The sequence below is a fragment of the Siphateles boraxobius genome, unplaced genomic scaffold (genome assembly GCF_051911475.1).
Source record: "Siphateles boraxobius isolate OS27281-9 unplaced genomic scaffold, OSU_SipBor_1 66, whole genome shotgun sequence".
Classification (NCBI taxonomy): domain Eukaryota; kingdom Metazoa; phylum Chordata; class Actinopteri; order Cypriniformes; family Leuciscidae; genus Siphateles; species Siphateles boraxobius.
Window position 1 is genome coordinate 26,426,962 of NW_027509193.1, and position 14,317 is coordinate 26,441,278.

The 14,317-nt window shown below is 36.2% G+C and overlaps 1 protein-coding gene across 3 annotated transcripts in view; it reads left to right on the top strand.

Annotated features, from left to right (window-relative positions):
* Positions 1 to 230: 230 nt before the first annotated feature.
* The window catches only part of card11 (caspase recruitment domain family, member 11), a 29,861-nt gene continuing 15,774 nt past the window's right edge, over positions 231 to 14,317 (top strand). For 2 of the 3 annotated variants that reach the window (XM_077213319.1, XM_077213320.1), the window contains exons 1-2: positions 329 to 457; positions 13,180 to 13,395. In XM_077213319.1, coding sequence (XP_077069434.1) covers positions 13,194 to 13,395 — 202 coding nt within the window. In that variant the 5' untranslated portion in view covers positions 329 to 457; positions 13,180 to 13,193. Of the gene's footprint in view, positions 458 to 13,179; positions 13,396 to 14,317 lie in introns of all 3 variants that reach the window. The other variant, XM_077213318.1, reaches the window with a different exon arrangement.

The following is a 14,317-nucleotide window of genomic DNA, read 5'->3' on the forward strand; positions in this document are numbered from 1 at the left end:
AGATTAATAAATGCTGTAGAAGTGCAGTTCATCATTAGTTCATGTTATTTAACTCATGTTAACTATTGAAACCTTATAGTAAAGTGTTACCAGAATAAATGCTGTAGAAGTGCAATTCATTGTTCATGTTAGTTAACTCATGTTAACTATTGAAACCTTATAGTAAAGTGTTACCAATATATTTTTCCAAGGAGAGCTAGACAGTCAGAAAGTACTGCTGTTTGCTTTTCGCACTTCGGACACATAGCCTAACATGTCGTTCACTGCAGCTGCACGTTAATATAGTGATAAGCTCCATTAGCCCCGCCCACTAGCGCTTTGAGTGACAGCTTACTGTGAGGCTGCAGGTGCAATCATCCAGCTTGTTACGACAGAGTTGAGCTGTTTGAAACTCTGGCGTCTTCAAGTAACTAGAATGGATCTGTCGAATTAGACCCCGAGGAGTGATCTTCAAAAGGTAAATCACTTTACTGTAGATTTAAGGAGGAACACGATGATTCATGTAACTTTTTAGTAAGTAGCCTAAACATTTCAGAGCTGAACTTAATCACAAACTTTTCGACGCACCTCGGCGTCCGACAGTACGCAGGAAACTAATGCGTATCAGGTTTTTTATTTTTTCAAAATATGAACAAAACAACGGCTGTGCTTGTGTGGTTTTTGGTATCTTGAACTATAGTATATGTGTACATTACTTGACTTAAGTGTAGAATTAGGTTCGTATAAGTCCTTTCCAGTGTCGCGCGCATAAACGAAGCATGTTAAAGTCATGCAACAGATGAATTAGTGTGATTAGATTATCTTCTTGGCATAAATATAAAAACTATGTTTGGGTTGTTATCTTACTCATGAAATCTATCGTTCTCTCCATTTATTAGTCACTCATCCTCCCTCATAATAATCTAATAACCAGCTAATAGGATGCAATGAGTTTAATCTTGCAGTTCCAACATGAACTCTAAACTAATTCTGATAACATCATAAAATGAATGAAGGAATCTAACAAGTGTGCATACTGTGTGCACACATTGAAAAGTCAGGGAGTGAAAGGATCATGCATTGCCACATTAATCTGACACCATTGATCCAATGACAATTTGTGTTGTTGTGCATGGTTGTTCTGTTATTTATGAAGAGCACATAAACATCAATCTACTGTCAACCTCTATTTGTCTCTCTTCTTGCTTGCTCCATATATCAACTTGTAGCTGTTACTGGTGAGTTTTTGCAATATTCATGGGATTTGGTGCATTTTTGCTGTCTTTAATCCGATTAATTTATTTAGATTAATTTTTGTGTGTTATTTAAGACAAAATCCTTCATTTCACAATCACTAATGCAACTAATGTAAATAGCTGCTGTTGCCATAATGAGACTCACACGATCTGTCTTTGTCCCCCTCGTCCTGCTTGTGAGATGTGTATAGTGTGAAGATGTCATGATGTGATCGTTTATAAATGGGAGGTTCCACTAGGTAACAGAAGCACTATCCTGACCTCAGATTTGCTTAACAAAATGAGCCACATGTCATGGCATGTTTTCTTTGATAAAGACTTTAGGCGAGTCCTAAAAAAATTAGGAAAGCTTTTCCTTTAAAAGACAGCTTGCTCTACAGGAATAGTAGTTGTTGTAGGATGCCTCAGTATGCATGATGTGTCCGCCCTGCCGTGGGCCTAGCAAGTTTCGTGATGTTCTGCAAGAACATGTTGACTTCTCATCCACTCCCAGTTGATAAATCAGTGACTAAAGAATAAAACTCAATGTGGGATTTGCATTGTTGCAGATCAGCAAACAGTAATGCCTTATGAATATAATCACTATTTTGGATTTGACAGACTATTTATGAGTGAATGTTTTTGTAAATGAATTTCGAATGCTGAAATGTCAGAGTGATAAATAATTCATGGCATATTTATTTCATAACATGTTTTAATTATAGACATGATGACATACCTTTAATATATAATAATATTATAACTGTTTGGGGACAAGAAAAATCCTAGTGAAAAAGATTGCACCTATCATTGGCTACTAAGTATTTAATGAATGTACGAAATAGTTGACATCAAACACATGATCTGGATCTTCTGAAATAGTTCAGGTTATTTGTCTTTCTAATTTTATAATTAAAATCGATTTGATCTAAGATTGTCTAGGTTCCAGATAAAATGAGACAATTCATTAAAAAAAAAAAATACAATGGTCAGAATTATAGGGTTCACAGAGAAATTAACATTGAGTGGTAATAAATATTTAAGATATGAGGGTAAAAATGCTATATTTCAAATATGTCAAATCACTATTTCAGTGTTGAGTGTTTATGTACAGCTAGCAAAAGAAACAACTGAAATAACAAATATTAAACGTGTTTTACCAGTGCCTATGTATTATTTACATCTACAGTACTTTTGATTTAACAGCATAATTTGTTCAAATTGAGTGTTTATTTTTAACTGGTTTGGCTGAAGTATTTGATCCACACTCAATGTGTTTGTATATTGTTCAAAAGTAAGGTAACACTTTACAATAAATTCTTATTGTTAACATTAGTTAGTTTATTAATTAACATGAACTAACCATGAGCAATACATTTGTTACTGTATTTGTTCATCTCTGTTAACGTTAGTTAATATAAATCCAGTTGTTCATTGTTTGTTCGTGTTACTTCACAGTGCATTAACTAATGTTGACAAATACAACTTTTGATTTTTAATAATGTATTAGTAAATGTTGAAATTAACATTAACAAAGATTAATAAATGCTGTTGTTAATTAATAAAAGTACAGTTCATTATTAGTTCCTGTTAACTTAACATAGTTAACTAATGTTTACTAATGAAACCTTATTGTAAAGGATTACCAAATGTAATATGCCACTCCTTTCCAAAATGCATTTTAGGGGTCATATATCACCCAGTAATGAAAGAGTCAATCTGTAAAAATCGAAAGGTATTATTGGGGGTCCCAATCCCAGTTCCTTCAGACGGCCAAACTGGTGGAATCGTCTGGAGAAGGATTGTAAAGTTATTCAAGTGCAAGTTCACAAATTGGCTGAAATTTCATAGTGCATGGAAAAAACAACAACAACCTTACAATAACACAATACCAACACTTTTTTTTTTTTTTTTTTTCAAATCTCTTACTTTTTTCTTCTGGAGAAATGTTAGGCACTCTTTTTGGTAAGGCAGTTTTTTGGGGAACTTATAAATAGTAAAGTCCCTTGCAGGAACTCCACAATCTGTCCATAGTACCTTCAATAACCTTATCATTATGAACAGGGTTCAGATATATTTTGAAGTTCCTCAAGTACACAATTGAATATTTAAGGCACCTTCAAAGTAAGGCATGATGATGTTTGTGTATGTGATGTATTATGTACAGTACTTCTTACATCAAGCAGAGATACAACATCTAATTTGGTTGAAGCAACACACTGGTTGAATACACAGTTCTGTGTATCTTGTTCTATACTGTGGTGTTACAGATATGTGGCGTGACATACAAAATATGTTTATTATATACAGTACAATTTGACCAATATACTAAATAATACTCAATACCAATCTGTGGCATAATGATGACAGTGCTTTAACGTACCACTGACAAATTTATTTATCATGCGATATGAATTATGAATGTGGGTCTTAGAAAAAGTGCTGTTTTATGAAGAAATGATGAGGGAAAACTCACGGACGATCTTCTGTTGTCTTTATGAACAAAAATAATTCTGGTAGCACAAAGAGTGTTTCACCACAAAGGCATTCAAATTATTTTCAAACCTTATAGTGATACAGCATGTAGTGATTTCCTGGACAAAATATTTATGCATCAAATGCATTATGTCCAGAATCATAATTATGCATCTGTACATAATCAACACATATGTGCTACACATGGACAACATTTGTAATGTCATGAAACAGCTTTAAATATGAAATTTTTAAGCTCACTTAATGGTGAAGTGCAAGCAGAGATGTTGTAACGTCTGAACAATATGAGCATTTTGATGTTTCGCTCAGAATCCTAAATAGAAATGAGCAAGCACAGATTTTTTTGTACTCCACAAATACACTTGAAAAGCATGCCATGTCAACATACAGTATGCCAAACCTGACTGAGGGAGAGGAGAAGGCTCCTGTTTCTGTATTGTGAATGTCATCAGATCGGCTCTTAGGTTCATGTGCACGGCATCGTACTTCACAAAGGTTGAATTGTTAGTGTTTGCTGGGTCCAGTTTCGAGCAATTGCATTACAGCTGGAATGTGCAGATTCGCTCTTAAACCCAAAACAATGGATTTCTTATGGTTAATTTGAAGCAACTGCATGTTTCTGTCATCGATCTGGGAATGGCATTTTTAGAATGTTTCGGTTGCATCTTTACGAGTCTGTCATCAACTTTAATTTGAAATGTGGTTTGTGATCTGAGGCTGCTATTTGCATGCCTGTCAATAGCCACACTATCACCAAAAATCCAGGAAGCAAGCTTTGAGGACTGTCTTAATCATTCACTTGTTTATTTTTTGGCTTCTGTAGCCCATGTATTAAAATGAGTCAGTATTTTGACAATGAAAAGAGGCGTTGGATTGTCTTATTTGTTTGCCCAGTTTGTGATTAGTATTTAAGAAACTTGTTTGAAAACAGTCAGTGTTTGTTCAGTTCTGTTTGGTGATGTTAGTTTCACATAAATGACACACCTCATGGAAGGAAGTGCTGTAAATAACATAGTGTTATAATAATACCATGTTAGAATAATATTACAAAGTCATCAAACGTATAAAATAACACAAATGTAAGTATGAGAATTAAAAGTAGAAGAAAAAATACCATTAAAAGGTTTCTGTTCACCAAGGCCACATTTATTTGATCAAAAATACAGTAAAAACTGTATGTGATGCAAATCTGAATTTTCTGCATCATTACTCCAGTCTTCAGTGTCACATGATCCTTCAGAAATCATTATAATATGATGACTAGGTGCTCAAGAAACATTTCTTAATATTATCATCAATGTTGTGAATAGATTTGGTGCTTAATATTTGTGAGGAAACCATGATGATAATTCAGTTTTTTTAATAAACAAAGTTCAAAAGACCAGCATTTATTTGAAATAGAAATATTTTGTAACATTATAAATGTCTTTACTCACTATCGGTTAATTAAATGCATTCTTGCTGAATAAAAGTAATTTCTTTCACCCTCCACCCCACACTTTATATTCAGCTACAAAATTAATGTCAAATAACACAATGTTTTTAAGCTCATGAGAAACAAATTGTTCAAACCTATTAGTGGTCTGGGTCTCCATGGTTAAAGTTCACAACCTAAGGGATAGTTCAACCAAATGTGAGAATTGCCATGTTGTTGTCTCTGTAACTTTCCTCTGTGGTTCAAAATACACAAGAAGCTTTGCACAACTTCAAAAACGTCTAAAAAACCCCACAGAACATACAACTTACTGTATGCAGTATATTGCAAGTTTTCTGAAGTCATACCAAAACAAATGATTTGCTGAGCATCTCCTGCTCCATGGTTCTCAGATCTCAGCCTTGCTTGTATACGTTAAACGTATACGGTGCGTCAGGTCAGTGATGTCAAACTTTGTGTACAAACCCAACATGGCATTAGTGTGACTGCGTGAGATTTGAGAGCTTCGACAGCAGAAAACATTTTGCCCACTTCCTCACAGAAAGCCATTGCATGACTTCAGAAGGCTTGGAATATTGCCTATGACTTTCATGGACACTTTTATGGTGCGTTGTTTGTTTTGTCAAACACCTGTCCTTTGGTGTTCAAACAGAAAGAAAGTCATATACGGGTTTAGAACGATATAAGGATTTAAATCATTTTCATTTTTGAGTAAACTGTTCCTGTTATGTTTGTGTAATAATACATGACGCATATCAGTTTTTATCTACAAATGTGCTATATTTAGATTTCTCATCAGCGCAGTCTTAATTAGGTCAAAATTTACTCTAGATCCTGGTATTTAGAGTGTAAAATTTCAGTCATTGTAAGAGAGCAGGCCCCACATCAGGACTGTTTCACTTTCACACAAAACAGTTTAGTGCAGTTCCCCCGAACTTGTAGCTTGGTGGAGCAGGGCTGCAGCCCATTGGCTGAGGCGCTTTTGGTTTGTGGTTTTTTTTCTAAAATCGGATGGCGTCTCAGAGCACGTGGTAGGGGCTTCCGCTAGCTTGGTTTTACGCGGCTCTTCAACATGAAAATCACTCAAGCAGGGTCCCGCAGGGAAACAACCTGTAGATGTAACACAATTTCATTGTTCTTGACTGCTCGGTGATCTTGAAACAATGTAAATAATTATCTGTTAAACAACACAAAATGATAGGTCTTTGACCTTAGTTTGATTAGATTTGTGTCTGACTCGTTCCGGATTAGTAATTAGTAAAACACTTCCAAATCTAATGTATGATAATGAAAACATTTCTCTTCAGCATCATCGTCATATTAGAATCATTTCTGAAGGATCATGTGACACTGAAGACTGGCGTAATGATGCTTATATTTCAACTTTGACATCACAGGAATACATGAAATTTTTAAATAAATGAATATCGGTTATTTTAAACTGTATTAATATTTCACAAGATTACTACTTTACTGTATTTTTGATCAAATAAATGCAGTCTTGTTGAGCATAAACTTTTTTTCAAAAGAAATCCGATTCAATCAGAATTTTGATTCCGTGCGTCTCAGTGGTCAGATCACATTTCAGGTAGTTTAATACAAAGTGCAGTATATTTTTTAGGAGTTGTGTCCAAATTCACTAATTTACTCTTTCCTCATATTGCAAACTAGGTAGTGAACAAGTCTTGAAGTCAAAAAAGTCAGTTATCCTATTCTCTTTCCACTCTATCAATGACTTTCAGATGTTCTATGAGTCTCATTAGACAATGATGCAGATACAGATATATTGACTTTCACTGGTAAGTGGAAGTTGATCTCCTGATAATTTGTATTTAAATATACTGCAAAATGAGTATCACTTCTGCTGTGCAACTTTAAATGTGTTCCCAACATTTCTCCTTTTAAGAGGCCCCGCTAAACACCTGCTAATGAAATGAGGAAGTGAAGAGCGCTCTCTTACTCACTCACTTCAAAATAAGTCAAGAGGAAATCTGGTCAAGGTATATAACACAGTGTTGGGGGTGGACTGTGTGTTTGTGTGTCTGTCGGGGTGAACCGCTGTAGTATCTGATGCTTCATTTTGAACTCGGCTGAGTCACGTCCTGACATGAACACAATGCCAATGTGATGAATGACAGTTTAATGCCGTATCTCTTAATCAGCGCATTAAAACGTGGGGTGAGAAACCCATCGTTTCGCAAGCAAGAGCGCCGTTAAAGGCCCTCTCTCTCAAAAGGTGGGCGTTTTCAGCGTGGGAGAATGCACACGCCCTAGTGCTTTCAAAGCTCTATGTTGACACAGTCTCCCACTCATTTTTCTGATTTCCAAATATGAGAAACTGGCTTTTATGAGACGATGCTGATGCCTAATATTAGATGTATGACGACATAAGTTCTTGAATCTTCATCCTTCCGACATCGGATTGACTGCATGTTGCACTTGAAAATTGCAACCGCTGGCTGAAATCTGCAGTTCTTCTTTCCCTTTAACCAGAAACCATCCTCCTGTTTCACACACCCACTGATGTCTGGTCAAATGCCTCCGTTCTGCTAGGGATGGGGAAGTGAGGCCATTACAGTTAGTTTGCGCTCACATATGCACAGTGTTGGGAAGGATACTTTCAAAACGTATTTCGTTACAGAATACAGAATACATGCCGAAAAATGTAATTTGTAACGTATTCCGTTACGTTACTCAATCTGAGTAACGTATTCTGAATACTTGGATTACTTCCACATTGAATTGCATTTTATAAGTGTAGGAATGCGGCCATCAAATCCTGCTTGCTAAACAGACCTATTCTGGTGTGTTTTTCTGTTCCAACTGGCTGAATGTGTTAGGCCCATGTCTCCCTGAAAGTGCAATATATTATAATTTGCTATAGAAGAACAAAGACTATGTATGTTGCGGTCACCGGTGCGGTGATGAGGTGGTGACACGTTCATGTAACATGTAAAGGTGGCGCTGCCAATAAAGCACCTAAAAGCTGTCTCAAAGAACCGGCAAAAGTAGCCTAATGACTGAATATGTTAGTGTCGGCTGCAAAGATGAAGTTGACGATGCTGACTCGCGATCTTCGCAGCACCCTAGTGAACGCGCCGGAGAGAAATGCACATTTCATACGGATTACATAAACAGAGAGCAGTCTTTTTTCTTTCGTTTTGAATTGTTCTGTTTAAAAGTAGACATGTCTGTGAGGCAAGTAGGCTATAGCCTACCTTATACGCTAAGTTTCGGTTCATCGATGAGACTAGCCCAAGTTCACGCACCGGCGCCTCCGTGCCATTATATCTATTGTCTGCTATATTTACAACTTATTTATTTATTCCAGGCAATTGGTTGATGAAACATTGATTAAAATTAACATACAATTAAAACAAATGGAAATTCACTTTAAAGAAAGGCTTTGTGCATCTGTTTGATGTCTCTGTGAAAGTTTTAAAGCAGTCTCTTAGTGCCGCTTTTCAGAGTGGTCACGTCCGTAACATTGTTTTTTCCCCATAAATGCTAACAAGAAAAATAAAATAAAATTAATATTTTATGTTCTGTAGAGAGCCAACCCGTCTTCATCCGGTGGGTATTACTTTTGCTTTGCGCAGTAGCCTAATTCACAGAAGTAGCCTACTAAAAAATATTTGGCCTAAAAGTTAAATATTTTTTGTGTCACGCATGTTTATTTCCCTCATATTAAATATAAAACACATGTGTAGACAGATTTTTTCTAATGTCTGGACTCCTTTATTAAGGGAGTATGGATACACAAACAGACGTTTCGATTATTTTATAAAAGCGTATTAAATGCATTTTCTGAGAATTTATATTTCAAGTTTTGACTGCAAATGTCACGTCCAACGCAATTGCTAAATTTTAAATAATTATTCCGCAACTAGTTTTGTGGTGTAGGTCTACGTATTTTATAGCCTAATGTTAACTTCAAATAATACTAATAGTAATTTAAAGATGTGTTAGCATTGGATCTGAACGGGAAGGATAACTCTGGGAGTTGGAAGGTGAGTGTCGCGATTCTGCCTTCTCACACGAGACACAGGTTCATGGATCTGAGTGTCACGATTTCGGTTTCATATCGCATATCGTTACAGCCCTGTAGCTAGTAGCCTACCTGATACAACTATAAAATAGCAAGGTGACTAGTAAAACTAAAGCAGACGACTACCCCTGGCTAATAAAAAAAAAAGTATATTTAATAACTATTAAAAACTAATAACTTATAAACAGTTACATTTGTTCTCCTTTCTCTTTCTTTAATGTGAAATGCTGTTTGAATTTCCAAGATAGAAACGCATTCTTGCCCTGGCTCTGTTGTCCCAGCTCCATCTCTACCTCTAGCTCCCACTTCTCCTCTTCAGACTCCATTGTGACTGATCACGCAAACCGCTCATTTTTTCGTTTTCATATTGGGGCTTCTGGGAAATGCATGGAGTTGCCTTAATTTATTTGGAGAGTGAATAAACTCATGAAACAGAAAAGTATCGTCATGTAATCCATTGATCTCAACAATGTAACTGTATTCTAAATACCAACTATTTAAATTGTAACTGTAACGGAATACAGTTACTCATAATTTGTATTCTGAATACGTAACGCCGGTACATGTATTCCGTTACTCCCCAACACTGCATATGCAGTTGTTGCTGAGCCTAGGGGTGCAAAAGTGAAAGGGCAGATATAGGGATGTTTGGTATGATGGATACACAGGGATATGCAAAAGTGTGTGTGGGCATATCAGTAGTAATGTTTGGATTTCATTTGCAAAGGCCCATGGAGCGCTGGAAAACAATGCTGGTATTATGCCGCTGAAGGAGACCGACTGCACCTTCACCTGCAACAAGAAATTTGTCATGCAGAGTCTTGAATTAACATGTTTCTGCTCGTTAATTTACATCTACGCCCCACAGAAAATCAGGGAAATATGAAAGCTTATCAAGAGCATGCGGGAACTTTTTTTTTTGGTAAGACTAAATTGACTCAGAGGCCAGAAAAAGACACACCTTGTATTGTCTCTTTAAAGTAGGTGAGACATCAAAGTATTCTCACTAGAGAAAGTCTCTTTTATCAGTTTCATTGTGATTCAGTTTCTTCCAGAGAATGGAACTGTGACATGATGAATGTCTGAGGAATTGGCTGGAATTTAAACCCTTTTTGCCATTGGATGATGAACCGTTTCATGAGATGAACTCGTGTACACTCTTAAACATCTTAAAAGATTCAGTTTACAGCCAAAGGTTCAGATGCATTCATTTGATCAAACGTGACAATTAAAGGAGAACTCCGGCGGAAATTGGAAAACAGCCTCGACCAGTCGAACCACTAACACCGTGCTAAGTGAGCTGAACTGTGAGATTCCAAGTTACAGTTCAGCTCGTAGCACGGCGTTCGTGGTTCGACTGGTCGAGACTGTTTTCCAAAGATGGCTCCGCGATGGTACTGTCTTTATAAAGTATATTATTATTAAACTGTCTGTACACTTACAAAGTTCTCAGTGCTTCGGTTTGTATGTAGAGACCCTCATTAAGCTACCGTGTTAGTCATGTCATGAAAACAAATCCCAGAGAACAGTCGACTCGGTACCAATGTGTTTTACACCCCAGGTTCATTTTGCGCCGGAGTTCTCCTTTAATACTTGCATAATGTTACAAAAGACTTCCATTTCAAACCAGTGCTGTTGTTCTTTCTGTTAATTAATGAATCTAAAAAAAACAGTTTCCACAAAAATATGAAGGAGCACAACTATTTTCAACATTGAAAATAAGAAATGTTTCTTGAACATTAAATCAGCATTTCTACTTGGTGAGCATAAAAGACTGCACTGAATGTTCAATGTTCATTAACAATCGACCAATCAGGTTCGAGCTCCAGAGACTAGATTCAGCAGCATTAAATTAGGTCAATTTATTTATTTGCTACTCTTTTTCCACTGGAAAAGGTTGTCATGACAAATTAGATGGTTGCTAGGGTTGTTCTTCATTTCGCAATCACTTGTCAATCTGTCCGAGAACTGTTGACACAGGATGCGTTCTGTGTTTCCTCTGGACTGTTTCTCTAGTTGTTGGTCTGTATGTTTAAAGGGATAGTTCACCCAAAAATATCCACATATCTGCTTTTATTGTGCCCTGTACCAATACATATAGAGCAACGATCTCAAAGCTGTTCATTACATTAAGAAACCCCTTAATTTATTAATCTAGTATGAAATTAGCAGCAAGCGTTCATAAGTAAATGCACCTCCTCACTTTAAAAGGCTTGTTTAATTCCAGTATTTTTGAGTTTTCGTACTGTATTATGTATAACCTTTATCAGCATTTTATCAGCCATCTGCAGGCCTGCTCTCGGCATTCATAACATTCAACTGTTAATCACTGTGCCGCAGTGCGAGTCACACGTGTATGTGAGTGTCTGTTTGAGCTGCAGCCATCAGCTATTCAGAAGCTCAGTTCAGCAGTAGTGGAGACAAACTCTTTCACATCGGCGGTGTGCTGTGACATCTTTACAGCCGCCGTCCACAAGGTTTAAAAAAAGATATGGTTTGTCACACCTCTCTTAAATGAGGCAGTGTGTGGTAGAACACAAAAGCATGCCCACCACAGGACATGAATGCCCACTACAGCTGCAGGTCACTCTTGCATGTTTTATGAAGATATTTAAAGACAATAAATGGCTATTAAAGGTAGTAGTGTTAAAGTAACTTTGCAATTGTGGAAACAATAATTTTCGTTGTCGCTGAAAATGTATACAGTTGCAAGTGTCAGTGACAGTTTAATAACATATTGTATTACTCTCTTGTAACAAGAAGTTGTATTTAAATAAATTATAATTAACCATTTGGCAAATAAATCTACATGAAACCCTGTTTTCAGATTTAAAATTTCTAATGTGAGTGAGACATGTGAGTTCAGCTGACAAAAAATGTCAGTAGCTAAAAACGCTATAAAACAGTTTTGACAATTGTGAGTTTGAAACGTGTGATCTGTAAAACTGTACGTCTATCCATCACAGCCTCATTTTCATTTGTGTTAAATTCATTATGGCATTTACCCTGATTTAAGTTTATTGTCTGCACAGTCAGAGACATCAGCATAAAAGGAAAAAAAGAAAATATAAAAAAAGATTACATTTAAAGCCTCTATGATTTTGGGAATAAACTACAGTTTCTGAGATTTAAAATACAACTTAAAAATTGCTGTTTTTTGGGTTGTGCTGCACAATTTGGCTAAAAAAAAGGATTACATATAAACAATAAAATAATAATAATGATGATGATGCTTATAATAATAATAATAATAATCTTAGCACCTAATAATGTTTCATTAGTTAACATTAGTTAACTACTTTAGTTAACATGAACTAAGAATGAACTAATTCTACCGCATTTATTATTCTTAGTTTGTCTATATTAATTTTTTCTAATACATTATTAAAATCAAATGTTGTATTTGTTAACATAAGTTAATGCAGTGTGAACTAACTTGAACAAATAATGAACAGCTGGGTTTTTATTAACTAACATTTAACAAAGATTAATACATTCCGTAACACATGTATTGCTCATTGTTAGTTCATGTTGGTTAATACATTAACAATTGAGACCTTATTGTAAAGTTAAAATTGTAATAATAATTGTTTATTATTAATATTGAACATAATATGAAATATTACTATTGTACATAATATGAAATATGACTATTGTAATTTTTATTTTACAGTGTAATTGTAAATTTACAGTGCTAATATTTATGTATGTGTTCTTCAATTTCAAAAGTTAAACCAGCAAACTTATATTTTGGTGGGAAACTGCAGGTAGCGCTTAAAGCTTGTAAAAGAACACAGTGCTGTGTTTATTCAAAGAGCACTATTGTGATTTTGGTTTTATTTCGATTAATCATTCAGCCCACATCTATCTTTGTGCATGCAATATGTTTTTTCAAAATTTTTTATTTGATGTGCTGCCAATGCTGTGGCTGTGAAAGGAGTGTCGAAATAGCATCTGAAACTTTATTCTCCCTCATTGTCTCATAGGGGTCTCTGCAGGAATGGAGAACGGAGGCTTAATGAACTTGCTAGACTATGGGGAGGCATTGTGGGAGAATGCAGAGAAGAACCGGTACATCTTATGCCGTTTCATCAACCCCAACAAGCTAACCTCATATCTGCGGCAATGCAAGGTCATCGACGAACAAGACGAAGACGAGGTGCTCAACTCACGTCTGCTAGAGTCCAAAGCCAACCGAGCAGGTATTATGTGTTCTTGTGTGCGTTTAAGCATATACTATACTATAGCACTGTTGATAATGTGATACGGATCCATCTACGGTTGGTTTCACTCTCTAAGTCGGATTGAGGAGACATCAACATTCATAGATGCCAGTGACAGAAAATACTAAACACTGTGGAATATGGAAATGCAAATTCCTTGCCGAAAACATTTACATGCAAATCACATCATCAATCAGTAACTCGGTCACCCCATCTTTCACTGTGTTTTTTCCAGTGGTGTAATTTGATGATGAATGGACGCTTTTAATCCTGTGAGCTGCTGCTGTAGTTTTTCTTTCCCAACGACTCCTTCCTGAACCTTCGTATCATTTTTCAACTTCCGAACGGCCAGAGGCAGAGCGGATGACAAGGATTTCGCCGAGCAGCTTGCTAAAGTCTGCACTGTTTGTTTGTCACAAAGCAGCACATCAAAATGCTTTTTTACCACGGCTGGGATTTTCACAGCCCCCTAATGATTCTCTTTTCCCTTTGGGACTAGTAGTTTGGCATGTAACACAGAAGATCTTTCAAGTACTTTTTGCGCCACGACTTTCTCTAGTGAGTTAAAATACAATGCATCGCTTTTATAAAAGACAAATCTGGACATTCCTGCAGTGCAACAAAACTACAAAGTATAATTCCAGCTTCAAGCAATTTGTCTGTCCTCACCAGAGGCGACAAAATAAAAAGCTAATTAATAAATTGCAAATCACAGCTAATCAGAATACTGTGTGGGCGGAGCTTTCTCTGCAAGTGCATTTCTGTCTCATTTTAATATAATGCAGATCACAATCAGTACCTAAGCTGTCAGTTACGTTTGTGAAATGATTTGTGATTTGCATGATGGTGGTCCTGTGCGCCCATTGGGACTATGTCTTGGGAACCCCCTCAAGGGGTGATG